The sequence below is a fragment of the Melospiza georgiana genome, chromosome 6 (genome assembly GCF_028018845.1).
Source record: "Melospiza georgiana isolate bMelGeo1 chromosome 6, bMelGeo1.pri, whole genome shotgun sequence".
NCBI lineage: Eukaryota > Metazoa > Chordata > Aves > Passeriformes > Passerellidae > Melospiza > Melospiza georgiana.
In genome coordinates, this window is record NC_080435.1 from 1,181,527 (window position 1) to 1,207,388 (window position 25,862).

General features: G+C 39.9%; 1 protein-coding gene across 5 annotated transcripts in view; it reads left to right on the forward strand.

The window, feature by feature from the left end:
* Positions 1–25,862, forward strand: part of ZFYVE26 (zinc finger FYVE-type containing 26) — a 47,666-nt gene that overhangs the window by 9,290 nt on the left and 12,514 nt on the right. The window contains exons 9-31 of one of the 5 annotated variants that reach the window (XM_058026046.1): positions 2,901–3,083; positions 3,685–4,338; positions 5,018–5,107; positions 5,772–5,840; positions 6,466–6,617; positions 7,950–8,148; positions 8,477–8,740; positions 8,923–9,042; positions 9,311–9,475; positions 10,404–10,631; positions 12,423–12,528; positions 13,279–14,015; positions 14,569–14,765; positions 15,622–15,726; positions 16,303–16,425; positions 16,921–17,097; positions 18,226–18,472; positions 19,566–19,664; positions 21,309–21,466; positions 22,332–22,501; positions 23,138–23,166; positions 25,271–25,365; positions 25,453–25,673. In XM_058026046.1, coding sequence (XP_057882029.1) covers positions 2,901–3,083; positions 3,685–4,338; positions 5,018–5,107; positions 5,772–5,840; positions 6,466–6,617; positions 7,950–8,148; positions 8,477–8,740; positions 8,923–9,042; positions 9,311–9,475; positions 10,404–10,631; positions 12,423–12,528; positions 13,279–14,015; positions 14,569–14,765; positions 15,622–15,726; positions 16,303–16,425; positions 16,921–17,097; positions 18,226–18,472; positions 19,566–19,664; positions 21,309–21,466; positions 22,332–22,501; positions 23,138–23,166; positions 25,271–25,365; positions 25,453–25,673 — 4,588 coding nt within the window. Of the gene's footprint in view, positions 1–2,900; positions 3,084–3,684; positions 4,339–5,017; positions 5,108–5,771; positions 5,841–6,465; positions 6,618–7,949; positions 8,149–8,476; positions 8,741–8,922; positions 9,043–9,310; positions 9,476–10,403; positions 10,632–12,422; positions 12,529–13,278; positions 14,016–14,568; positions 14,766–15,621; positions 15,727–16,302; positions 16,426–16,920; positions 17,098–18,225; positions 18,473–19,565; positions 19,665–21,308; positions 21,467–22,331; positions 22,502–23,137; positions 23,167–25,243; positions 25,366–25,452; positions 25,674–25,862 lie in introns of all 5 variants that reach the window. The other 4 variants (XM_058026045.1, XM_058026047.1, XM_058026044.1 and 1 more) reach the window with 4 other exon arrangements.

A 25,862-nucleotide genomic window follows, 5' to 3' on the forward strand; every position in this document is an offset into this window, starting at 1 on the left:
TTGTATTTCATTGCTCTTTAATTGAAAATCAAAGAGCAAAACCAGATGAAATTGACTGTATCTTGTACTATAACATCTTAATTTTTGAAAGAGATAAAAAGTGGGTTTTTAAAATTCTGGTATTAACTGTTACCACATTTAAATTTAGTATTTAAATTAGTGAGACTTAGCTACAGCCTGTGTGTGCATTGCTCCTGCTTCACTTCTCTCATGTTCCAGTCGGGTGCCTAAAATACCTGCAACAGCTAAACACATCAGATCACTTACAAGTGACTGTCTTTGGTCACACCTTTGATTGCATCCTGTGTCCAGGTTCAGCTGCTGCAATTTTAAAGCTGTTTTCTGATGGGTCCTCTTAATAATGATTATTAAGCTCCATTTTCCTGCGTGCACTAGAACCTAAGAAGCTGCAGAATTTGTTTTCTAAATATTTCTTTTATGTTTGTGAATTTGGACATGTGTAATTGCAACCTGTGTTGCATGGAGAGCTCTCAGTGATGGATCTTGCACAGATTTTTCCAGATTACCTAGTGGGAAGCAGGTTTCCCTCCTTCCATATCATGTTGTTGTGATGTTGATTTCTATTCCTACTACTACAGGTTTTGGTGTTAAAATTATCATGACACTTGTCTTGAATAATCTTAAAAGATGTAGGAATTGAAACTCTATATAGATCTTTATTTTCAATGTCCTGCTTTCTGCAATTGTTTTGTTGTTGCTGGTATTGTGGGTTTTTTTAAACAGTTCTTACATTTGAATTATTTTCTGCTTAAATTCTGTCAAAGCCTTTCAAAAGCAGGAAGAGGCAGTCCCATAATATCTTCTGGGAGCTGCATGACTGTAGCAAAACAACTCTAGCTGCAGTTTCTCTTCTTTTTTTCATGCCACAATAATTTATAGAAATAATTATTGGAAGACAAATCCTCCTTCTCTTTTCAATCCAGCAATTATTGCAGAATTCAGATCATTCTATAAAAACACAGCTTAATAGAATCTCCTTTAAAATTCTATTTTGAGCTGTAAAGGGAAGAGAGGAGTCATAAACTTTGGTTTTGTCAGATATAATGATGTTAACAGGCCTTTTCCTCCCATCACCCCACATGCTTCCCCCTGTCCCCCTTCTTTTTAGTATGTATCTGTCAGCTGCAGTAGTGAAACCAGGGTGGTGGCAAGCAGTTGAGTTCAGGCTGTGCAAAACATTGGTTTTGATCAGTCATGGTGAACAGCAATTTCCTCATGAGTTACAGTATTCAAAAAGAAGGTGTTAGTATTTCTGGCATAGGAAAACCAGTGCTATTAGTTAAAGGATTGTTCTTCAGTATTGGTTTAAGGAAAGTCTCAGTGAAGGAGGAGGATTGGTTTAGGTACAAACACTGACACAGACTCAACTCACTGCATCCAAGATTTTTCACATGTGAGGCAAAAGTGTATTAAACTTACTTTTGATTACCAGTATCTGTTACAGTATCTCCAGCTAACTATTTCTCTTTTCCAGAGTATTGTATTTATCAAATCTCTAGCTTTACCTGCCTGAAGTCCTCTTAAGGCAGTGGTATTGGGAGGTATTTGGGTATTTACATATTAGTGTAGAGCTTCTGGGCAACAGTAGAATTTTAGTGGCCATGTGGGTTCTTCAGAGGATTCAGATGTGGATGTCTCCTCAGTTCCATCTGCTCTGTACATTTCATTTTCCATCACTGTCACTGTTTAGAATGGCAGTGATAGGGAATAACTGTTCCCAGCTGTTTGTGCTCTCAGTCCTTTTGCTTTGACTGTTCTGTAGTTCAGAAAAGTTCAGACTAGTGCTTTTCTTCGCAATTGTGCTCAAACTTTGTGGAGGACAGTGCTGAAATAGTTTTTAGGTTAGGTAGTTCTGTTCAGTTACAGAATTTGGATGTGGACATTGTCAGTACATCGTGCTTTGCACCTATGCTTTGTTAAAAAAAGATAACTTGACAAATGCTTTTCCTGCTTGACAGCAGGTAGAGACACAATTCATTACTTGTATGAGAATACAGGACAGTGGATTCCAAGCACTAATTTAACACTGTGTGTGGTTGTCAGGGCTTTTTTTTCTTTCTTTGTTGTGGGGTTCTTTTAACCTTTTTACAGTAGATGAATAATTTGTCTACTGTCAGCGTAACAGAGTATATGACACTCTATTGTGTTCCTGGGTGAAGGGGATGATGTGATTTGTACAATTTGAAGCTGTCCTGTTCTCTTGTACTCGGAAGGGATGTCTTGGCACGTGGTACCTTTCCTCAGAAAAAACCCAAAGGGGAAGAGAAGTGTCTGCAGTACTGCTCTAGTTTGCATTTATCATAAATGTGTGAAGGAAACTGTGGGATTGACTTCTTCTTTAGTCAGTTGCAGATTGTGTTTGATCTATTGTGTCAGCCACTGTGAATCAACCATAATACCTATTTATTAGTATAAATCTGAAGAAGTAAGAATCTATTACTACAGTCATAGCCTGTCTACGTTGTTGCCCTGCTCATCTACTGTGTACTATAACACAGAATTCTAAGATGCTGAAATGAAGCAGGATTTGCCCCTATGTTGTAAATGCAGCAGTACAGCTTAACCACACACTGCTAATGAGAGTCATTGTGAGGGATTTTGGTCATTCTATGCTGTAGTCAGGTCCTGCTACACAAGTTCACAGAAAATTTCATTTTTAGAAGGGGATCCAGACCTGACTTTTCTGTGCCCATCTGTTGTGAGTTGTGTTGTTTGGGCTTTTTTTCCAAAAGTAACGGTGAGATAGATCAAAGCTGAGACAAAAACAGCACTGGGGAAGAAAGACTGGATAACTATTGCTGTGCAGGAACTTCAGGAGAAAATTAACTTGTTTTCTTGTTTACCTCCTACCCCCTCACCACCCTGATTTCACTGCACAGCAGCCACGCTCCCTAACACCCTGAGCCAGCAGCGCAACCTGGCCCTCTTCAGAGCGTTCTGCGCCATGAAGTATGCCATCTACGCTCTCTGTGTGAACTCACACAGGCATGCCAGGTGCAAGGATTGTGTACACAGCCTTCTTGGTGATGTCCCTGAGGATGCAACTTCTGGAGAACCAGCAGGTGATTGGCCTCCTTTCTCAGGTTCAGTAATGTGTGCTTCTCCATGCAGTTGTTGGGCTCTGAATTATCACTTAGTATGAGGATAATGTTGCACCTTGTGTACATAGGGTATTTTATTCAGTGGGCTATGGATGCTTTTCAAGCAAGTATAATGGTATTTCTTTGAGATATTTCTATTTCTTTAGTAATAGTAGATATTAATAAGCTACCAGCCTTGTTTAAAAACATTTAAGGCAATTGTACAAAAAATATAGTGCTAAAAGGAAGTGATACTAGATATAGGATTGTAGTGACAGATAATTTAGAAGAGTTTATGATTTCCCAGAGCTGAAACTGATTTAATGGCTAGAATTGGTGGAATCTGAATTTGCACATCATTGAACAGAGCCGTAATGGGCATTGCTTAGGGGGAGGAGGCACACACTACCTTTCTAAATGTAAAATGTTGGACATGTATTTACTTGGTTTTTGGAGGAATCACTGTGTCTGAGGCACTGGATTAATTCCCCTTCTGGGATTTTCTTAAAAAGCACAAGCTGGAGCAAGGAATCCCTGAAAAATGTAGAATAAATGTTCTTTATTTTTGTTTTTAATTGTACAGATTACTCTTCAGTATTTCCTCAGTACATTGCAAAGTGTCAGCAGTTCTTAAGGAGTGTTCCCGTTCCTCTGCGCCTGGAGGTTTTGGAGAATATTTTCTCCTTGCTTTTCATTTCCTATAATGACCTCTATACTGACACTACTCTACCTGAGGACTATGCAGAGGATGAAGACCTTGACAAAAAGTGCGCTACTCTGAGCGTAGAAGGCAGTGACAGTCGGCGCTCCTCCACCACGCAAAGTCCCCAACACCTAACAGAGGCTGAAAAAAAATCAGAGAAGTCTCTGCTGGCTGCACAAACACTTCACACAGATACCCGAGATCTTTGTGACTCCGTGTTAGATGGCAAAAGCTGTGAAACCTCTAAGCCAAGCTGCCTGGATCTGAAACACTTCACCAGTGGTGTTACTGGATTTTTAGTGGATGATGTGGCCATGGAGGCCTTCCTCACATTGCTTCTCAACCACTTGGAAGAAATCCAGAGTTCTCTCCCGTGGGACTCCAGTAATGTGCTTCGTGAAGAGCTGGAGCTTGTTGAGTGCTTGAATCTTTCTGCAAGCAGAGATGCCTTTGGAAGTCGCGTGTTACAGTTTTCCAAATACCTTTCTGAAGCTCACTGGCGATACAAGGTGGTGATGAGTAACAGAAATGCAGGTAGGCTTTGTATTTGGCACTTTCTGATATGTTACAGCTATCCAGACAGCGATTTCAAAGCTAAATTCCGTGAGCATCTCACTGAGGGAGCACATTTTGGCAGATACTGAGAGAGTGACCTACCTGGAGACACCTGGTGCTTGCACCATTTTCCAACAGAAGTGATCTCTATTCTAATCAGAAAGTTTGGGTCATTTTCTCATTTCCCTCCCCTTTGTGGATGCACTGCTTCTGTTTGCCTTTGTCCCACCCCTTTGTCACAAATCACACTGCAGTGATATGAAGGGACATGGTGATGTTGGATCCAGTGCAAGGCAAATAGTCTCAGCTTGTTCATGGACAGTGTTGATTTAGCCTAGTCTGGAAACATGTTAGGAAAATGTGTCAGAGGAGGTTGTATTATTCTGGATGATTGTTGAAGTAGCTTGAACAGCACATTCAGGAACCTGTTTCTCACCCTTCTCCATAGCCCATAACTTGCTGTCCTTGCTGCTATGAGGTTTGGTCTTGTATCATGTGTAGCTTATTGTGTATGTCAGACTATGTAAGCTCCATGTCCCAAGAAAGACTTTGCAGTCTGGACCTTAAATATTGCAAGTTTCCAAGCTTGTGTTCAACTGTTTGTCAGGTCTCCCTCTATGAAGCTACTTGGTAATGTTTTTGTTTAAATATTTCACAGAACATCAGCTTGCAGCATCCAGGAGATATTGCTCTTTAATCAGGTGCTCCAGCTTGAAGAAACGAAGTAGATATCGGAGGTACAAGACAGGTGGGTTGAAAAAGTGTCTTGGAGAAGGCACTTCTGAAATGTGCATAATTTTCCTGTGCTCATGGCTGAATGCAATTGCATTTCATGGCCTAGGAGTAGAGAACTAGATTTATTTCCTTTAGTTTTCATAGTGGTTTGAAGTGTCAGTCCAGTTCCACTTGGATTGTTTTCTAAAGCTCATCTGCACAAATAACTTCCTTCTAAGAAGAATAAATTCTTTCAATCAAGTCTGATTTGGGGCAGGGGAGAACTTCAGCTACAGTACTATTTTTTCCCTTTCTCCCCTATGTCCCATGACTGTTCAGTATATTTTCATTCCTGTTGTGGTAATTAACAGGAGTCTGTGGCATACATTGGCAACCTTAGGAGAAAGCTGTGTTCCTCACCTTTTTTCTATTTAGCCTTTGAAAAGCATGTCTGGTGTTGGAGTGGCATTTTCCAAAATATGGAAGTGTGTGACATGAGTCACTGATGGGCCACCCAGCATAGTCTCTAAGCCTAGCATTTTCTTCAAATCAGCAGTTTTTGCCTTTATCATAGATGCCAGTGGTGGCTCATTTACAAGATACTCTTGAAGATCTCTTGAGGTTGCTTAATCTGTTATTGGCAGTAAGTTTTAATAAAAGTGCATTTAATGTGCTGATTTTGATTTTTTCCATTTTAGATGGGAAAGAGGGAGCATCCAGTCCATCATTAGAAAGCACAAGTAGCGAGCTAAGCACCAGTACCTCAGGTAACAAGTCACAAAAGTAGTATTTCTTTGTCTTTTCAATGTGCATGATGAAGAATTTGCTTGAGTAGTTAATGTGAATTACTGCTGTGTGCAGGACAGAATTCTGTCTTTTCGCTTCTCAGAGGTCCTATTTTTGGATCACACTTTGGTAGTCAGAGTAACATGTATCTTTGTCTGGAATAAGAGAATTAGATTTTTCTTGGTATCTTTGGCTTGCAGGAAACAGTATGCAAGCAATATAGTGGTCTGCAAACCATAAAAACAGCTAATGAACTGATAGTCATGTAAGCTAAGACAGCTTAGGCATGCTGGAATGATCTAATAGGTCAGATGCTTTAGACTTCTCCCTTTGTCCATACTGAACCAGTGCCTGTGTGCACATTATGTAGCTCCTGAAAAGTGTTACACAGGGGTGAGATCCAAACTGCAAATTCTGACCAAATAGTGAAATGTTATGAGAATTTTTAACAGGATGTTTATGTTGACTTCTTTACCCTAAAACTTGCTTGCAACTCCGGTCCTGTATTTTTGTGTTAAATATGTGAAATGCTGTTATCTGCTAGATGGCTGTTACTTGGTGAAATGTGTTTTCCCTAATAGTACACTGATGAATTCTGTCTTGCAGAGGGAAGTGCCAGTAGTGTGTCTGGCTTGAGCGATTTGGAAAGCAGGGCAAGACCACGTCAGCAGAACTCCCTCATTCCTATGATGCTTTCCCCACCAGAATCACTGTTAGTTTCTTGTGTTTTGAGAGGGAACTTTGTGGAAGCCCACCAGGTAAATAAGGAGCATGTATTTCAACTTTTGATTTAAATTGCTGCTTCTTCTGCGTTTAGCAGACATAGGGCTTCCAAGTGAAAGAAACACTTCAGAAGTTGAAGCAAGTGGAAGGAACAAAGATATTCCAAACCAACATCCCATTGCAAGGTTTTTCTGCCTTCTGCCTTGTTATGTGAAAATGTTTTCTCTACACCTGGGTTCTCAAAGCATGCAAATGTTTGATGAGAGCTAGTCAAGCATAGTGTTTCAACTGACTGAAGAATAGAGAGATCATGTGAAGTCTCATGAGGACTCAGCTTTATTTGAACTGCTTTATTTAATCCGTTTTTCAAAACCGTGGCACTCTTCCACTTGTAACCCTGGTAGAAACATGCAAAGGTGTTCCTTACCCAGAGCAGTGATTATTTTCATTTGAGGGAGGTATGTTTTGAGACTAAATTTGTAGTATTGAAAACAGGCAGAAAGACTTGCAGATTGACAGTCCGCATATTTGTGATTCTTTGCTCCCTCACAGCTGTGCATACCTTTCTCTGTGTGGCTTTTGAGCTGATGCTCTGAAAAAATACCTTGAGGTGCATCAATGGGTGAATCTTCTGTCAAAATTGTGACCTGGCTGAGTTTTGGGTAGCCATACTGGAACAGTTCATGTCACTTAAACATTGCATTAACATCAGGTTACTACTCAGCCAATTAGTTCTGTTTTACTCCAGGCATGCCACTTCATCTTCTCCCTACTTACAGGGCCAAAGGAGCATTTTGTTTTGCTTTGATGCCTTGATTTTCAGTATCACCAGTGATAAAGCATTCAAGCTTGGTTTGTATTCTGTTGTTGGTTTCTTAGTTGGTTGGTTTATTTTGGTTGTTGGTTTCATGCACAGCTATGCCTAGCTACTTTGAGTTTAAATTTTGAGAAGGTATTCCTTGCTGAATAAAATTTATTTGAAATAGTCTGTTTTGGAGGCAAACTTGATAGATGTCTCTCATTACATAGTGTATTGAAATTGTGGAGAGTCATTCTGAAAGGTGTGGGTTAGGAAAATTAATTCAGCCCTAATCCTGCAACAAATAATAGGTAAGCTTTATAATAATAATTGAAAAACATCTCTGAGGGTCTTTTTTTCCAGGCACTTAAAACTCTTTAGGAGAAAACCGCGCCATTTCAGCCTGTTGTGTCTGTGGAGATGTTTTTCAGTTAAAGTATTTGTTTTATTCCTTTGTCTCCTCTAAAGCCCCCCACTCCCCCCCAAGCTCCTTGACCTTTGAAAACTTCATTTGATTACATCTGTTGTTGTACATCTATTTAATTACATCTATTGTTACTTTTGAAAGGTTGCTTTGATGTTTAATCTGGAGGCTTCCCCTTGCTATGGTGAGTTGGTTTTCATGGAGCGTTACCAAGAGGCTGTACGAGAAATGGCGAGAGTGGAGCACAATATTGAGAATCAAGCATCGGATGGCCCTGGAGGCATCAGGAAATCTGGCAGTGGCCGTTCAACACTGCAAGCTATTGGCAATGCAGCAGCAGCTGGTAAGGACTGGGCTTTTTGAGTTCTCACAAAGGGTTGGGGAGAAGTAAAAAAAGAAGAACAAAGCAACTCAGATAATGTCAAAATGCGTGTAGTGTTTGTTCAGAAGGTTAAGTGGTGGTTCTCTGAGTTAGAAAGAGACTATAAATGCTGAAAATTTGCTGTTGATGCTCGATTAGCTGCATCCATTCTACAGTAATTGATTGGTCCATGAAGCAGGCCACATATGGAATTATTTTCTATAAGGATTAAAAAATAGTTAACCCATTACAGGATCTGATCTAATTATGCTGTTAACCAGTGTTTGTGTGTTTTTGATGACACGTGTAGGTATGGTATTTTATTCCATCTCGGATGTTACTGATAAATTGCTTGCAACTTCTGGAAGTCTTGCTCCTGCTCTTCAAGAAAACTTCTGGGTCAGAAACATCCAGCTGGAGCATACTGATCCTCTGCGAGAAGTCCTGGAGGACCTCAGTCCTTCAGCAATGGCAGCATTTGACCTAGCTTGTACTCAGTGCCGCCTCTGGAAGACATGCAAACAGCTTCTGGAGACAGCAGAAAGGAGGCTCTACAACAGCCTTGAAACTCGGGGTAGGCTTTTGATTTTTTTGTTTATCAGCATGGGCCTGGGAACAGAAAATGCCTCTCTGTGCTGTGTTGTTTGTGCTAACACCCAAGCCTTAATTAAATCTCATTTTGTACTTTCATGTTAGCATCTCTTTTTTCCACTCCTAACTTTGATTTTGTCTCCCTTTGCACGATGACTGTTCCAGGCCACCGACCTGACTTTGTTCTACTGCACTCTGAAGGTGTCAAGGGTTTTCCAGCAGTTCTCCAGCAAATAAGTAAAATTCTCAACTATTCCTGCACATCACAAGGTCAATCCAGACCAGGTAGTGTGCTTTGCTGATAAGGCTTTCTGTTGAAATGTGCTTAAATCAAATTCTTGTCTTCTGTTGCAGTGTAAATTTGAACTTTCCATGTTTTGGTTTAGTATTTATAACAGAAAAGGCAAGGGGGATGTGACCTGAGCTCAGTTCTGTATAATCTGAAATGGTCTGGTTTTTTATATCATCATACACTTCTGGTTTTGTGGGCCTTCTATGCAAAAGAATACGTGTGTCTTTGTTACAGTTGTTGTTTTTTTCTTCCTCTTTGTAGAGGTGTCTGATGAGAAAATAGGGAGTCATTTTCGATGCAGTATTGTAGACCTTCTGCAAGCTTGCTACCCGGCCTTGACTGAAGAAAGTATTACTAATGAAATTGTTTTATCGCAAAACTTGGATCATATCCTAAAAGCACTGACATGTGTTGAACGTTCTGTGGGTGAGTTATTTTTGTGAACATAAAGACTGATTGATGTATAGGTCTAAATTTTTGCTTTGGCCTTTCCAGGCAGCTATAAATCCAGTAGTAATGCTCTTTGACATATGCACAAATATATATTTTAAAAATCATAAATGCAAAGGGTAAAATTTAGCTGTAATTCCTATATTTGTTTTCACAACTAAAATTCTGAATTTGTCAGAGTCATTATTTGTTCTGTTTCTTTGCAGTCCTAGCAAGGAATTCTTTAAGTATATTTTAAAGCGGCGCCTTATAGATAATTTGGTGTATTCTTACTCTTGCTTTTTTATCTTTTTTTTCTTTTTAAGTAACAAAATGGAGATAAACCTTCAAAACCTTTGTAATATCATAATACCTTGCAATTTTCATAGGACTGTCATAAAACATCTCATCTTTTCCACAGCTGCTTTTTCTTACAGCTCTCTTCATTATATAGTACTGGTGTTTCTCTTCTAGTCACCAAATTTCTAAATGGCTTTTTGGTGTTCTTAAAATATTTAATGAGCAAAAATTTAGGAGAGCTCTAAGAGTTAAATGTTATGGAGCTCAAGGATTGGTCAGCACCTGTGTTTTAGAATTAATATTAATGGCACGAACTAGATATATTTTAGGTCTGCCTTAATATAGTTCTAATTTCTCAGAGCCGTGGTTATCAATTTAGATGTACTATAGTTTTATTCTGCTGTGAAAATGTCTCTTGGTTTCGATTGAATTATAATGCTCACAGTAAAAATGTCCCTTGCTTTCAGGGAGCAAGGGAATTTATTAAATTATAATGCTTATACTGAGATCAATAATTGTGGAGAGGAAATAAAGCTAAAGCATTTCTCTCTCTTTCTCCCCCACCCCCCTGCCTCCTTTCTTCTTGACATTTCATCATTGAATCTTGTCTGTTTTCTTCAACCAGACTCTAAAGGGAGCCTGCTTGGCACCTTGGTGGAGCAGGGCTCTCTCAAACCCGTGGAGCTGGAGAAGCACCTGGTTTGGAACCAAACACAGCTCCTGCTGAGAACTCTTGACCAGCACAGCCAAAGCGTACGAGAGAGCAACACACAGACGAACTTTGTGAAGGCCTTCCTTGACTACATCACTACTCTGGCTGCTGTGGTGTTGCGGAGCTTGAATGCAGAGCTAGGTGAGGGCTTTCTGCTGGCAAGTCTGAGCCTAGGTGGAGTTACTCACACTGTGTAGGCTGGCCAAATTCTGGAAAGTAATTGTACAGAAACAGTTCCTTGCCAAATGTACCTACTACGTGTGCTTTTGATTTCAACTGATTATTACTTATTTTTTCCTTTTATTTCATAACACCTATGCCACCCACAGCTCACATGGAAATAGTTGATGTCAGTGGGAAAATGAGAACAGAAATGCTAACTACTGACCCAGACTCTGCACTCCACTTAGAGTAAAGACAAAACCAGCAGCCCTTGAAATCCAAAAGTTCTTAGCACTGCCCCTGTAAGGCGAGATTGATTTTTACATCCAGTAGATCAGCATGCTGTATAACTTAAAGCTCCCTTAGAGGCAGCAGGCACTCTGCTGCTCCACAAGGGTAAGAAGAGTGTGTAGAAGACCATGCAGAGGTAACCAGGCAGAATTTTTTTATAGAATCAGCACGTGATGGTCCATGAAAGGGAATGTACCATCAGCACATAAAGCTGTCAGAACAGCAGAACAATTCACTGTGCTCAGATTAAAACTGCTTATCTGTGACAGTGTTCACAGGGGTCTTATGTTGAGGGAAGAAACAGAGATCTGACTCTATGTTCAGAAGGCTTGATTTATTATTTTATTATATATATTACATTAAAACTATATTAAAAGAATAGAAGAAAAAGTTTCATCAGAAGTCTAGGCTAAGAATAGAAAAGAAAAGAATGATAACAAAGGCAGCTGTCTCGGACTCTCTCTCTGAGCTAGCTGGGCTGTGTTTGGCCATTAATTATAAACATCCAAGATGGGCCAATCAAAGCTCTACCTGTTGCATTCCACAGCAGCAGATAACCATTGTTTACATTTTGTTCCTGAGGCCTCTCAGCTTCTCAGGAGGAAAACTCCTAAAGAAAGGATTTTTCATGAAAAGATGTCCACGACACTTATCCATGTTTTCAAGTTGACACTAATTGAGCTGCAGTAATGTAAAATCCCACAGTACTGATTTCAGGGAGTACCTTCTCAAGAGGATAAAAAAAAAGAGCAGAGGTCTGTTTGCAGACATGCTGGTTCAGCTCAGGTCACTGCCATGCCAGCTGTAGCTTCTCTGTGGACATGATTTAGTCCTCACTGGGTAACTGCCAAAGCCAAAAATTGCACAAAAATATTCAAGGGCTGGGTGAGTTTGGGGGAAATGTTGTTGTGTTAGAAGATGAAAGGAAAAGGTCAACTTAGGAAAATGTGTCCAAAGTTACTTGTTGTAACTCAGTAGTGGACACAAATGCTTTCCAGCAGTAGTGGCCAGGGTTTCACTCCTTTGTAAAAGTACCTGTACGCCTGTGAGTTCCCTCTGCCCTTGCTGACTGACTTGAATGAGCATGGACTCACCAGTCTACATCCAGAGACTCATCAGGAAATAATTCTGCAAGTTTTCTACTTCTCACTACAAGTACATATTTTGTTGAAAATTTTTGAAGTAGAGTTGCTAAACTGTTTGAACGTAGATCTTGCATAAAGGATGAAGAATCTCTACCTGTTTTGGTTATACGTCCGACATAATATTGCCAAAATTGAGAGGCATATTATAATCACAAATGCCTTGCAATTTACTCTGGATTTTACTATTCTAATGTGAATTTAGAACTCTGTGAATTTAGTCAAAGAGATTTAGACTCAGGGCCTTAAAATTTATATTCCTAAAATAAAAGTTGGTTAGTGTATTCAGCTAATGTGTTTATATTATAATAAATATTCTGGTGTTTTTTTCCCTAAGATGTATCTGCAGAAGTGAAAGTGGGAAACCCATTTATACTGTTACAGCAGAGTCCAACTCAGCTGCTTTCCCAGCTTGTTTTTGAGAGACAAGTTCATCCTGACAGGTCAGTGCTTTTTCAGATTATATACTCCAGTAGGTTATTTTGGTATTGGTGACTTTTACCTCAGCCATTATTAGGTTCTTTGGCTACTTACCACAGGTGGTGCAGCTGTGTCCCACCAGCTGATCACTTGATGCTGCAAGGATTGGTGTGCAGGGAGGAGCTTAGTCAGTGCCTTCTCCAGCAAGAAGATTTTTGATTGGGAGAGCAGTGGCTCCATATTTTTAACAATTACTATCTGTTATGAAGTGAGAGTGGAATTATGTTGATTTTTTTAACTGTGTGACAGTTCAGAGGAGTGCACTTGTAGCTTGTCAATGTAATAAAATAAAGTAGGCTAGTAGGTTTTGGTAAGAATACTGGGCATTGTCTTGCCCTTGCAGGTAAACTGGATAATGTAGCTCCTTCCACTGCAACTACTAAATTAGGTTGGCATGGAAACTGTCTGATTTGATGAGGTAGGTTTTTTAAAAGATGAGGTAGCTTTTAAAAAGATGAGTGCTAATGGTGAGCTATTTTAGTAGCTTGCAGTTAGCTAAAAGTCAATGTTTGAGGAGTAAGTTCCTTTTCTATAAAGGAATGACAGCCTCAGCTCAGAGTTAAAGTAGTATATGTAATCTTCTTGTGTATGTACCTGTGAAGAATATTAGGGGACTTGTGTTCTTAAAGCATTTAGAAGATTTATGAAAATACCTAATTATAAAGTACCTTTTATATGTGCTGGGTAATCTGGTTCTGTTTTCAATCCTACAGACTTTCTTCTCTGTTGGCTAAAGAAGGGTTGAACCTGAATGTGCAGCAAGTCATTGTTAACTCTTGCTGTGAGCCACTGTCCTTGTGTAGCGCAAGGCAAAACAGCCAGGCAAAGTCTCTTCTGACCAACATCAGCAACTTGACACAGCAGTGTGCCTGCCACTGCCTGCCAGATGTTGAAATACCTATTCACAATTCTGCAGTGACCTCTGAGGATATCTCCACTCAGACCTCATCCTCTCTGAATGAATTGAGCCAGCACACACTGACTGCCTCCTCCCTGGACTTCCTGAAGTCTCAGTCGAAGCTGATGGCTACAGTGGCATGTCTGAGTGCATCTAATATACAGAAAGTTCACAAATCAGGTTTGTCGTGGATGGAATTTCGGGGCAAACGGGAAGTGCCCTTAGGCTTGGAGCAGATTTCCAGGGAGTGTGAGGCATTGTTGAAGGAGTTCCCAATATTGGAACGATTTCTTCTTGCTATGTTTGAGCCACTTTGGAATCAAGAGGAAGGTAGCAGTTTGGCTGCTGTCTTCTCTGGCAAGGCATACATGTCTCTGGTGCTCCTGGGGTTACATTCCACCACAGCTGTTAAAGTGTTAACAGGAGTCTTTGAACAAGCTCTTGCGGCCAAGGACTGGGACAGAGCTCTGAAGGTCTTGGATCTGTACTGTCAGGATGTGGAGGAAGTGGTCAGTGTGAAGGATGCTGTGCTGAGTTGTGCAGCTGCTGAAGGTAAGAAGGATTAAGTCAGGCTTTTTTCCTCAATCCTTTTTTTTTAACAAAGAATGCAGCCTGGATCAAAACGCAGAAACTAAAGTAGTGGTCCTTGGGCAAATCCAGAGATGGAAATAGATAATTTTCCTTTCTTCATCCTGAAATTGCTTTCTCTGATGGTGTAGTTTCTGTTTCACAAATGTGCAAATCATGACCAATTTAGTACAAGAGAACTGGAATGCATCTGTTTTGTGATTTTTATGTGAAGAGCTGAATACATCAGGACACAGTAATCATTGTATTGTTAATGGAGCATCTCTTACAGCAGTGTCATTGTTATGCATGGATGATGTGATGTGTGAAAGGTGCCTTTTGGAGACTGAATAGTAAGTACCTCGTGCTAACTTTGGACATCTCCCAAAAATTTGATGCTTGGGATAAGTCTTGCAATGATTTTTCAGCCCTGTCAGTGTTTCTTTTGTTGATGTGATCCAGCAAGGATAAGGATTTTTTTTTTATTTTCTGAATTATAGAAACTGAATTTCAAATTGGTGTTTTGTTTCCTCCACAGATAAGGATGGTTGGCAATACTTGTTCCCTGTAAAAAATGCAGTGTTGAGAAGTAGCCTGGCCCTGCGCTGCCTGGACAAGTGGCCCCTTGATGCCTGTTTGGAAATTCTAGCTTACTGCATTTCTGACCTGGGCATACCTCATGAACTAAAAGCCAATCTGCAGAGCAGGAAGAAAGAACTTCAGGTTTATCAAAAGGTACAAGGTCATTCTTCAAGCAACCAGTGAGATGAAATAGGCAGCAGGAAGCAAATATTGGTTGCCCACTGAGAAGCTTTTACCCTTGGTTCTTTTTTGGTCATGAGAGCTTTTCAAGTCTTTTATCCAAAACAGTTCATGTGAAGTACTATAGTATCCAGTTAACACTCAGCTTTCATCCTTCACAACTCTCTCACTCGCCTGTTAGCATTCTGGTCTGCAAACATGTTCAGATACAAACATTTTTGTGAATCTCATTGTTTTGCAAAGTATTTTCCATTCTATGCAAATTCTAGAGCCTCTGGAAGCTTTCCATGGCAGTTAATCATTTTACAAGTTTGAGAAATGCGGATGGTGTACAAGACTAGTGGTCCAAGGGGCAAGTTTGTATTGCAGTCAGTTCTTCTCACTGCAGTGTAGTGCAGAAACCCTGAAATCAGACAGGCTGGCCTGGAGTTCAGCACAGATTGAAAAGCCAGACAGCAAAATAAGGAGCCATCCCTGCTGATTTCTGTCTGGTGGGAGTTCTGCTAACTGACAGCTCACTTGTCTCTCTATTAGTGCCAGCAATGTCTGCAGTAAATGTGTACTTTTACATCCATAATTATTGCCATCTAATCTTTCAGAGACCTTCCCTTATAAATGTGCTTTGTAGACTCATATCTGTGAAAACTGGAGATTTTTTTTTTTTGAGTGCAAGGGCGTTATATCATCCCTGAAAAGGTCTAAATGTGGTCTCCTTTTTGACTTTTTTTGTCAAAGCTCTTGATGTGATGAGCTCAGCTGTTTTCTTAGTCTATTGATTGAGATAAATCGAGATTCTATAATTTATGCTACTCAATATTAACTTTTTCAGATTTTGAATGTGCAAAATGAACCATTGTGGAATGACTGGCAGGATCTGAAAAAAGCCTGCTCTGATGATCCTCAGGCTGTCATGAATATCATTCTGAAAGCAAAGGTTAGACATCATCATCGTGAATTTCGTTGAATTAGAATGCATTAAACTTGAAGTAAATAAAGTCATTGAAATGGCATCTTAAAACAATGATCAGTGGAGATTATATTGGGAGGAAGGATTCCTTTACTCAGCTCTGTGCTACAGAAACAAATAGAGATCTGTGTTTAATATCAAGATTTACATGTAATTAATAATTCTCAAGTTTTAGTTTAAACTCTTACTCTGAGATATAACCTGTTCTTTTCTTTACAATTTTGAAGATTTTAAAGTAGCATAACTTTGGTCATAATACATAATGTGATTATTTGAGAAATGCTAATATTGTAAATCTGGCTGGCTTTAAGTGTCTTTCTGAAAACTAGCTTGTTTTCAGAAAGACTAGTTTAGGTATTTTAAATGCAGACTGTGACTGATTAAATTGGCTATCATCTTCCTTTGTCAGTGTAATTATTATTATTTTTATCTGGGAGAGGAGTCTAAGCTACAGAATCTCTTGATTAGAACTTAGGGAGAAGCAACTGGATCAGGAAGGGTAGAGTTTGTCCTTTTGATTTTACTTCTTTTTTAATTCTTTAGGATTATGAATTGTGTGAGGAATGGGAACACTTGTACCCTGTCCCAAGAGAAGACTTGATCAACCTTCACCGTGAGCACCTTCTCCACTTACTGGAGATGGGAGACATGGAAAAGGCATTGCAGGTAATAGCAAGGTGTTCTCAGTCTCATATCCACAGATCAAGTAACTTGACAGCTGTTTTGCCTACTTTCACTGTGTGTGTTTTCATGGTCTTTTTGGTTCCACCCTCAAGAGATGTTATTTGCTTAGATAAGCTTTTAGGATCCCAGCTCTCCCTTGTTATGCTTAAGTAAAAATCCAGCTTGGCAATTTAGTTCTTGGACCTAATAGCATAAATGTCACTTTCATGGAAATACAAGGCTCCTTTCATTTGAAAAATCATAATGAAGCATGTCAGTGCTGCTTAAGCAGAAGAATCAGAAGTGAAACTAATAGCATGAATCAGTCAGCTGTGCCCAAATTAGTGGTGTGAACATTTTTGGTTTTAATAATGGTGGAGCTGTCACTTAAAAAGTGAATTAATTTGTTTGCTGGAACACTGTAATAAACTGTTGTGGACAGAAACCTGCCTTCCGGGAATGTTGTAGAGTGTCAGTGTGTTTTGTTTGGTTTTGTAGCTTTTACAAAGAATTGAAGACCCTGGTGTCTGCCTTGCCATCAGTGAGCAGTCCCTGGACCAGCATCCGAACTTGGCAGCGTCTCACTTCTTGGCTGATTACCTCACAGCTCACTTCTATGCCAGTCTGACAGCGGCCCGCCGGAATGAAATCCAGGCACTCTATATAGGGTCCAAGGTCAGTAAAACCCCTGCCTTGAGGGATTAACAGCAATAAAGAGCTGTGTAAGTAAATCTGTCATGCTTTATATTCGTAATATAAAAAGCCTGTAGGCTTTACCAGAGCATTCTCACCGCACCAGGTCTAAGATCCTGAGTCTCATGATCCAAAGGAAAGTTAGAGATGGCTTAAAGCTTCTCTTTCCTTTCTCCATTTTTGCAATTCCATACTATGAACAAAGCAGTCTTGGGTTTGAGCTGTGGAGAGTGGATTTACACACAGGCTGAAAGAGGAGAGGGTGGAATAAAATAAAATTGTGGAGTTTATCAGAAAAGTTGCTATCTTTGTCCCAAGTGAAGAAGGAAGCATCCTCAACTTACTGTCTGTATCAGTAACGCCAGGTGTCCCTCGTATGCTCACCCATATGGTGGTTTCTCCCAAGTGCCTTCCAGAGGTGGAGAGTATCACTCCTCTTTCTGGATGGCCACTGCCTTTACGGAAGTCACACAGGTTCTGTGCTCAGCCTGGGAATAGATGCATTAATCAGCAGATAACCTTAGTTGAATGCATTACACGTAAATAAAATGCAGTGCTTTTGGTAATATCTGTTTTGGTGTAGGACTGTAAGCAGCAGCTTGCTCCAGTGTGTGCCACAACAGTGTTTTGCTGGGCTGCCTATTTCTTGTTCCTTCTGAAGATATGACTTGGTTTGAAAAGCATCCATATTAACTGTCCATTTAGAGGAGAATTGCACTTATTTTCTCCTTGTAACATTTCCTCAAATGATAGAAGGATAAGGATTGGGTTGATATGCTTCCTAAAGGTTTACTTTAATAAGAGAATGTGCTGTACTCTGCTACAGCATACTTGTCACAGGGTCACAGGTTTCACTCTTCCATATTCTCTGAAATAAGGCAGTGTTTCATAGAATGGAAAGTGGAAGCTAAGCGATTCTGCAAATCCTCTCAGTAGTTCTGTAACAGAAGTAGGAATTGGTCTGAGAAGTCCCACCCCCTTTTTTTGACCTCCACTTGTCATTCCATTCTCTGCATAAGTTGTTGCACAAGTTTCTTGGCTTTTATCTCACAGAAAAACATATTTAAAGGTGTGTAATTTTATGATATGTTTTTTTTTCTTGTGTCTCAGGTGCTGCTGACTCTGCCTGAGGTCTCCCGTGTTAACTACTTCCACCTCTCCTCAAGGCCACTGCTCATGCTGGAACAGCTCCTCATGAATATGAAGGTGGACTGGGTGGCTGTAGCTGTGCAGACACTGCACCAGCTCTTGGCTGGGCAGGAAATTGGCATTACTGTAGAAGACATTGACAGTTTGCTTTCCAAGTATGCAGAAAAAGCTCTCAACTTCCCCTTCACATTAAAGGAAAAGCGATCAGGTAACTGTCTGTCAGAATGCTGGTTTTCATTTAGGAAAGAAGGGCCAAAATCATCCCAGAATAAGTTCAGCAGTCATGCCATAACATTTTTTTGATGTGTGCCTCCAGTCCCTCTACCCCAGAACGTGTTCTTAAAGTCTTTGCCTTTCTTGTAAAGAGATGCTTTCAAGGACTAACAGCTCCAAAAGTTTCTCAGACTTTTCTCTGTTGTTCCTTATTGAAGTTTCTTTTCTTGTGTAATACTGATCAGTTCTATTTTACTCCTATTTAACACAAAGTCACTTACAACTTAAGCACTTCTAAGGCCTGCAGCCATCTACATCTGCCCTCAAGTAGAATGGGGATTTAGTCTTCTCTAGTATTTCCTCCTACCAGAGTCCTATTCCTTTTTCATATAGAAAGCTTCCAGACTCATAGTTCTGTTTAACAGTCTTGTTACAGTTCTCCTCTCTAGCTTGCAAATCCCTTCTCATCCATGTTGTCTTTGAGTCTTGTGCACTTGGCTTCTTTTAAGGTTTTAGAACTGGAACAGCAGAGGGTGCTGCAGATCCATTCCAATGCTTTTGTGTCATTGTATTAAAAAAATGGGGTTCTGTATCTATCTATCTATATTTTTACCTGCTGATATGGTACCAGTTTACATTATGCCAGTTCCCAAGTTTTGGCTTCATTTTGTGATTTAAAGATGCAGCTCTTTCTAACATAAAAGCATCAGACTTAACTATCTCTTCATGCCAAACTTTTCAAGTATGCATTTTCCTTCCACCTCAATGTGAAGCATTTCATATTAGCTATGAGCATCTTGTATTAACCAATTGTTTTCACATCTCTACTGTATTGTTCCTGTAGCTGGCATTACTCCCTTGCTTTGATAAGGATCCCTTTCTTTGTTTTTTTGGTAATTGAGTTTTATATAGTTTTGCATTAATTGCTGTGGATTAATTTGCATGCAAAACATAGCCCTGTTTTGTGCTGACCTTCTTACATGCTCCTGTGAATGGATTCCTCTAATCTTCTTGAAAACAGGGAGATGTATTGACCAGTATTGTCCTCTGGTTATTTTTTTTCCTCCTCATTCCTCTCTTTGTCCTAGATTCTCTGATACGTATTCAGGAAAGTCTCAATCAGGTATTGGAGTGTGAAGCATTGTCTAAATCAGGATCATCAGAACTATCTCCTGTCAGCTTTACTGGTAAGGTTGAGACCTTGGTGCCTCTTGGGGTTTAACCTCAGCAGCAACCACAGCTGCTTGATCATGCCCTTGTCAGCCCCTTCACAGGTGGGATGTAGAGGAGATTTGGAAAAGGGTACAACTTGGGGGTTGAGGTAAGGACAGTTTATTAACTGAAATCAAGTAGAATATAGTAATAATGATGATGAAAAGGGAGATAAGAAAAATAGAAAAGAAGAACAAAACCCAAGAAAAATGAATGCTGTATAATACAATTGCTCACCACCTGCTGACCAGTGCCCAACCCATTCTCCTGTGTGGATCAGCCCCTGCCAGTCACTTTCACCCATTTCATTCCCTGGGTATGCCATTCTACAGTCCTTGAAGTTTTTTCCCCTAGGATTGCTGTTGTGACCTGAGGAAAATAACACACCTTGTATTGTCTGAGAGGTTCTACTCCCAGTCCTCAGACACATAAAAAATGGAAACTAGTTAATTTAAGCCAGAACAACTGGAGAATATTTGTAGCTAAGAAACAACCAGAAACTCTTCTGCAGGTTCTATTCAGTAACTCATGCAAGACATGCAGAGTCTGTGTGTGCTCTCAGGGAAAGACTAACAGAATATCTTCAGACCTCCAAGAGTGATGATTTTAGCAAGTAATGGGCCTGGACTAGAGCTGCAGAACGATATCCTGATCTGCAGTTTAGGGTGTCTGAACTATTTCCTGCTTCTGTATCCTGAAATGAAGACTCTTCTTGCTTACATCAAGTGACAGCAGTGTTTTGGATTGGGCTGTGTACCTCTTCAGTTTTTTTCTTATAATGGTCAGTCTGATATCTCTGTCCTGTTAAAAAACTGGAATGCACGGTCCTTTAATGTTTGTTTGCAATGTGCAAAACTTGAACGAGAATGAGTTGGCTTTAGTGAAATGGAAATTTTTATTCTTCTTTAGTTTAATATGCATGTACACAGAAGGTGGCTTGCAGGGCTGCAGGGATACGTTGAACTTTTTAATTAAACTGTGTAACTGACTCAAATCATATAAACTAATAGCCTGTCTAATACTGTAGATATCTCATTCAATGAGTATTTCATTGTTGGGGTTAAGATGCCAAAGGCAGCACTTAAATTCCTGCCTCTGTGAACTGATTTCCCCAGAGCAGATTGAAAAGGTGACCAGGACAGGGAGGGCTAGGCTGTTGCTGGTCATGCCACATCTCCCCTGAGATAACAAAGGAAACTCCCAGTCTTCAGGAATGTCAGCACTGGGTATACTTAAGATTCTATTTTATCCTGTGTTACTTTTTGGTATCCAATACCATTTTTTCTTCCTCCTCCTCGTCTCTGCTTGTGATACAAAAACAGATGTTGACACATTGTCTTACACCTCTCTAACTGTTGTGGGAAAAGTCTCTTAATAAGTACATTCTCTTGCTTGTCAGCATTGAAGTACTGTAAGTTTACTATCTTAGTTTACAGCATATATATTCCTTATACAATGTTACTCTGCCATGCCTAGCTGAAAGGTAATGGTAGTAGTCATCTTGTGAGGCAGAAAAATCTTACAGCCTCATTGAGTCTGTGGTGTTTTCTGGTACTTGAGACTCTATTAAACAGCTTAAATCCCATTCCCATACTTTTCTTGGCCTGGCTCATTTTCAGGTGTAACCACATCTGCAAGTCCCAGAGACAGAAGTCTGCCACAGAACTTGTTTCCTCAAGAATTTGTGCCTCCTGAGAAGCCACCACCCAAGCAGCAATGGATACCTGATGACACTGAAACAATATGTATGGTTTGCAAAACTGAACGCTTTACTATGGTAAGGAGAAAAAATGAAGTACAGACATTCCTAGAACTGCGACCTTAATATGAGCACTTCCTCATAGTCTGTTTCCTGAGAGACCTGAGCTACTTGAGCAGGTTTATATGCATTACCATGGGTCCAACAAGATTGCCAGTCCTTTGGTATTTAACCACTGGTTTTTATTTAGAGTGGTTGAGGAGACTGGGAACAGATAGCTCCTTGCAGAGATCTGTGAAGTGATAGAGCCTAAAGAGGAAATCTGGTCATCAGAGAGAGGACAATTGCTGGCAAGAAATAACATAATCACTATATGATTCAGATTATGAGTATAGAAAATGAAATCTTTGCTCTTGGTTACACTTATTCTAAAAATTATTGTTTCACAGAGTACTTGAGAACTGTATGAGTGCTCTAAGGGAGAACATTAATTTTTACTTTTGCAGGTGTGCTGGCAGTCTGCTATCTTCTCCTGCTTAGAAACAGTACAGTTTTCTCAAAGTGTATCTGCTGCTTTTGAATTTGGAAATTTCTTCAATGGCATCAGGAAAAACAGTCTAGAGCTTTTACGTTTTCCAGGACATGATCTAATTAGCTTTGTGATCAAAACTGGGATAATTTAAGTAATAGAAAGCCCAAGGCTGCTGCAAATGTATTTTAAATACTGGCCTCTGGGTTTGGGGTTTGATTTTTTTTCTTTGCTATGCTTTCTTCAGAAAGGAATTTTAACAGGGAGAATCAATCACTGTATAATTCTGAAAGCCTTATCCTGCTTAGTGTTTTCTCTCTTCAAATGGAATAAGTTTACTCACGAGTAGAGAGGGACAAGAAGGGGACCTCAGTAAATTCTCTTTGTGGCTCATCCATGGCCTCTTGTGCTTAGTTTAACAGGCGCCATCACTGCCGGCGCTGTGGCAGGCTGGTCTGCAGCTCCTGCTCCACCAAGAGAATGGAAATAGAAGCTTGCAGAGAAAATCTGTCTCGGGTGTGTGATCAATGCTATAGCTACTGCAACAGAGAAAACGTGCCTGGCTCAGTGCAGGACACAAGCACGTGAGTCCTTCTGTCCTGGTTCTCCTCAGTTTTCAGCAGAGTGCAGGAATGGAATGAGAGAGACATAAGCCTTTGGATTTGTCTGGGTGATGTAACATCAGCCATTTGGCCTCCAGCGGTTGGGATTTTCAGGTTGGGTAGGTGTGAGAATGTTCCTTATGCCTCACTTTTCTTTTCACGTTGGATAGAACATTGGAGGGCCAGGCAACAAATTCTTTAGTTCTTTAAGTATCAATAGTTCTTTAAGGATCAATTAATCACTAACCTAAGAATTGAATGCTTTGATGCAAAACATAGCACAAATTGCTAGCATGTGACAAAGTTCCTTGCAGTATACTCAATTTCTGAATTGGTATTGCATGTTGACTAGCTCTGCTGAACATATCAGTGTTTTAGTTATTTCATAATCCCTTGATTAGTGCAGTTGAAATACAACAGTACAAAGGCAGAATATTGGATTTCCAAGCAGAAGGGATTAGGGGCAGGGCAGTGTGTTGGAAAGGACAGGTAGGGACAGGTGTTGGATTTTTACAGAGCAGTGTTCTGAGGAGGGTAGCCATATTGATGGCCTTAAAAGCATGTTTCCCCCAGTGTGCTGGAGTAGGCATGATGGTTCTTTCTGTCATTTCATTACAGCAGAAAAGAAGATCAGGACCAAGTGGAAGGTAAGGAATGGAATAATGTTAAACCTCAGCTTTTTAAAGTGCCTAAGCAGCAGTTAGATACTGGAAACTGATACACCTAGTTGCAGCTAAAGGGTGATGAAAACTTCAATTACAAAATATCACTGAAGGTTTTTGCATGTGCAGGCTGAAATTGAGCATTTCAACCTTCTGTGAATGGAAATTGAGACTTAGAAGAGCTATCAGAGCCAATATTGAATGCGTTGGATGGGTGTTATTGAAAGGAACTGAAAAAGAGTTGGAGAATCCACTTTTAATTCTAGAAACATTGAGAGGCAATGGTGTGAGTAGGAATTAATCAGCTCACTACAGAGCAGTGCTGAGGGATCCTCTTTTTATTAACCATGACAGTACAATTCTGAGTAGCACTGCAGTGTGCTGTGGGGTTTTTACCCCGTGCTGCCAAGAGGTAGCACAGCATGAAGCCTCTCTCGTGGCTCTGGTTGTGTCCTGAGTTCCATCTCCTGTATTGGTTGTGTGAAAATAGTAATTGCATTTTGGTGCCTCTGTTTCCAAATCTAATATCTTAAGCTTCAGGAATAATAGCAACAATTAATTGACTTTTTCTGCCATTTTTCCTCAGGAGGTATTTACTGGTTGTGGTGTTTTGGGTGATGGCAAAATTTTCCTACACTGATGTGTAGGAAAATTCTGTCAGAACAAGACACAGTTACTTGAAGTGCTTATAACAGTAATATGAAACATGGTGCAAAATTTGCATTTGTGTAATAACAAAGCAAATAATATTTTTTTTCTTATTTGTTCCTTTTTAAAGTATGGTGGGCTATCTGAGAATTTTTTCCCCTGCTGATGGAAATTTGCTTTACTGCTACCTTTGTTTCAAGACTGAAACAGCTGAAATGTAGCTTTTTTGTGGCATTGCTGCACATCACTGGGCCTATGTGATCTATTGAATAGGAGTGGATAAGAACAGTGTGAAAATCCTGAGATTTAAGAGGGAAAGAGTTTTATTTTGCTTTTCTAAATTATCTGGAGTGACTGTGAAGAAGGCTTATCAAATATTTTCTAGCCTAGTTTATTTGTGCCAATTCAGTTTCCAGTTCAACTTGGAAAAGTGAAGGAGTGGTGTTGGGTTTTGCTTTACTTTAGTTGCTTGGGGTTTTTTTGTTTTTTTAAATTCACCCTACAGTTTTAGAGTTACTCAACACTCTAAAAAGGGATATGAACTAAATGAGTATGTTTTGAGACTTTCTAAATTTTTTTTCCCAGAGGAAGCTGATCAGGGGAAAGAGTAGCAAATTGTCATTATTCTCCATTTCTTGGCATTGCAAGATTGGCCATTGTGTTTTTGGAATCACAAACTTGATCATCAAGTTGAGGGCTTGTATGCTGTCAGCTACACCCAGATGACAGGCAGTATTTAATTTATAACTCTTCTGGGTTACAAGTTTCAAAAAATGTATTTCCTTAACCTGGAGGAGAGAAAACTACTTTTCACAGAAATTATATTTATTGAATCATTTGATCAGAACTCCAGTTTTCTGCAGTACTATTTTATTAGAAAATTTAACATTAGGAGTTAGGTCTTCTTAAAATCATTTGGCCTAAAGCTCCTGGACTCCATGGGCAAATCACCTGAATTTTGAAAAGAACATAGAGGGGGTTAAGTCAAATTACCCTTTCTTTTACAACTGTTTTGTATTTTCCCCTTCAAGCTGAAACCCACAGCTCTCATATTTCCAGTTCCTTCCTGCTCAGAAATATTTAATAAATTGTCTAAGGGGAGGCTAAAGAGGAAAGGCTGCTGTGCTTGATGCCCAATAGCATAACAGTTAAAAAATAATTTGAAAATACGTTACTGGAACCAGTTTTTGGTAACAGTGACAGGAAGTTTAGGTATGATGTGGCAGCCTGCTGAGGGAAGGAACGGTTCCTGTGATGTGTGCTGGACGTGTGATTCTGGCAGGGAGTGGCACAGTGAGTGGCACTATAGATGACTGTTTTTTGAGAGATGGGAGTGTTCTGCATTATGTGTCCTTAGCTGGGTTTGTTACTTCTTGTGCAATGATTTTACCTGGTGTTTTATTTTTTGCTGTAGAAACTTCTAATAATGAATATTCCACAGTGGTACGAATACCCAAGGCAACTGATCTTGAATGGATTTTTTCCCTGAATGAGGAGGAGAATGAAATTGTACGCAGAGAGTTTTATTATGAGCAGGTGAGGTCATGAGAGAGTCCAATATAAGCAGTTCACTGGAGAGCTACCTCAATACCTATATTTGCCTGTCTTTCCTCAAATTGTCAGGCTCCCAGCTCTTCCTTGTGTATTGCCATCCTTAGCCTGCACAGTGACAGCATAGTGTGTGGCCACCAGCTGATAGAACACTGCTGCAAGTTGTCCCAAGGGCTCACTAATCCTGAGGTGGATGCTGGACTCCTCATGGACATCATGAAACAATTGCTCTTCAGTGCTAAAATGATGTTTGTAAAAGCTGGAAGGAGCCAGGACCTAGCTCTCTGTGACAGGTGACTCTAATCAGATATTCACTAGGATATATTGTGGTACTGTCAAGAGCATTATCTTTTTTCATTGAGGAGTGGAGGTGGAAGGGTTACTTTGTGTTTGTACTGTGGACCAGTCTAAATGAGAATTTCATAATGCAGGAATAATGGGAAAGTTCTTATAGGAGAAGTTCAAGTAATATCACTTCTTAA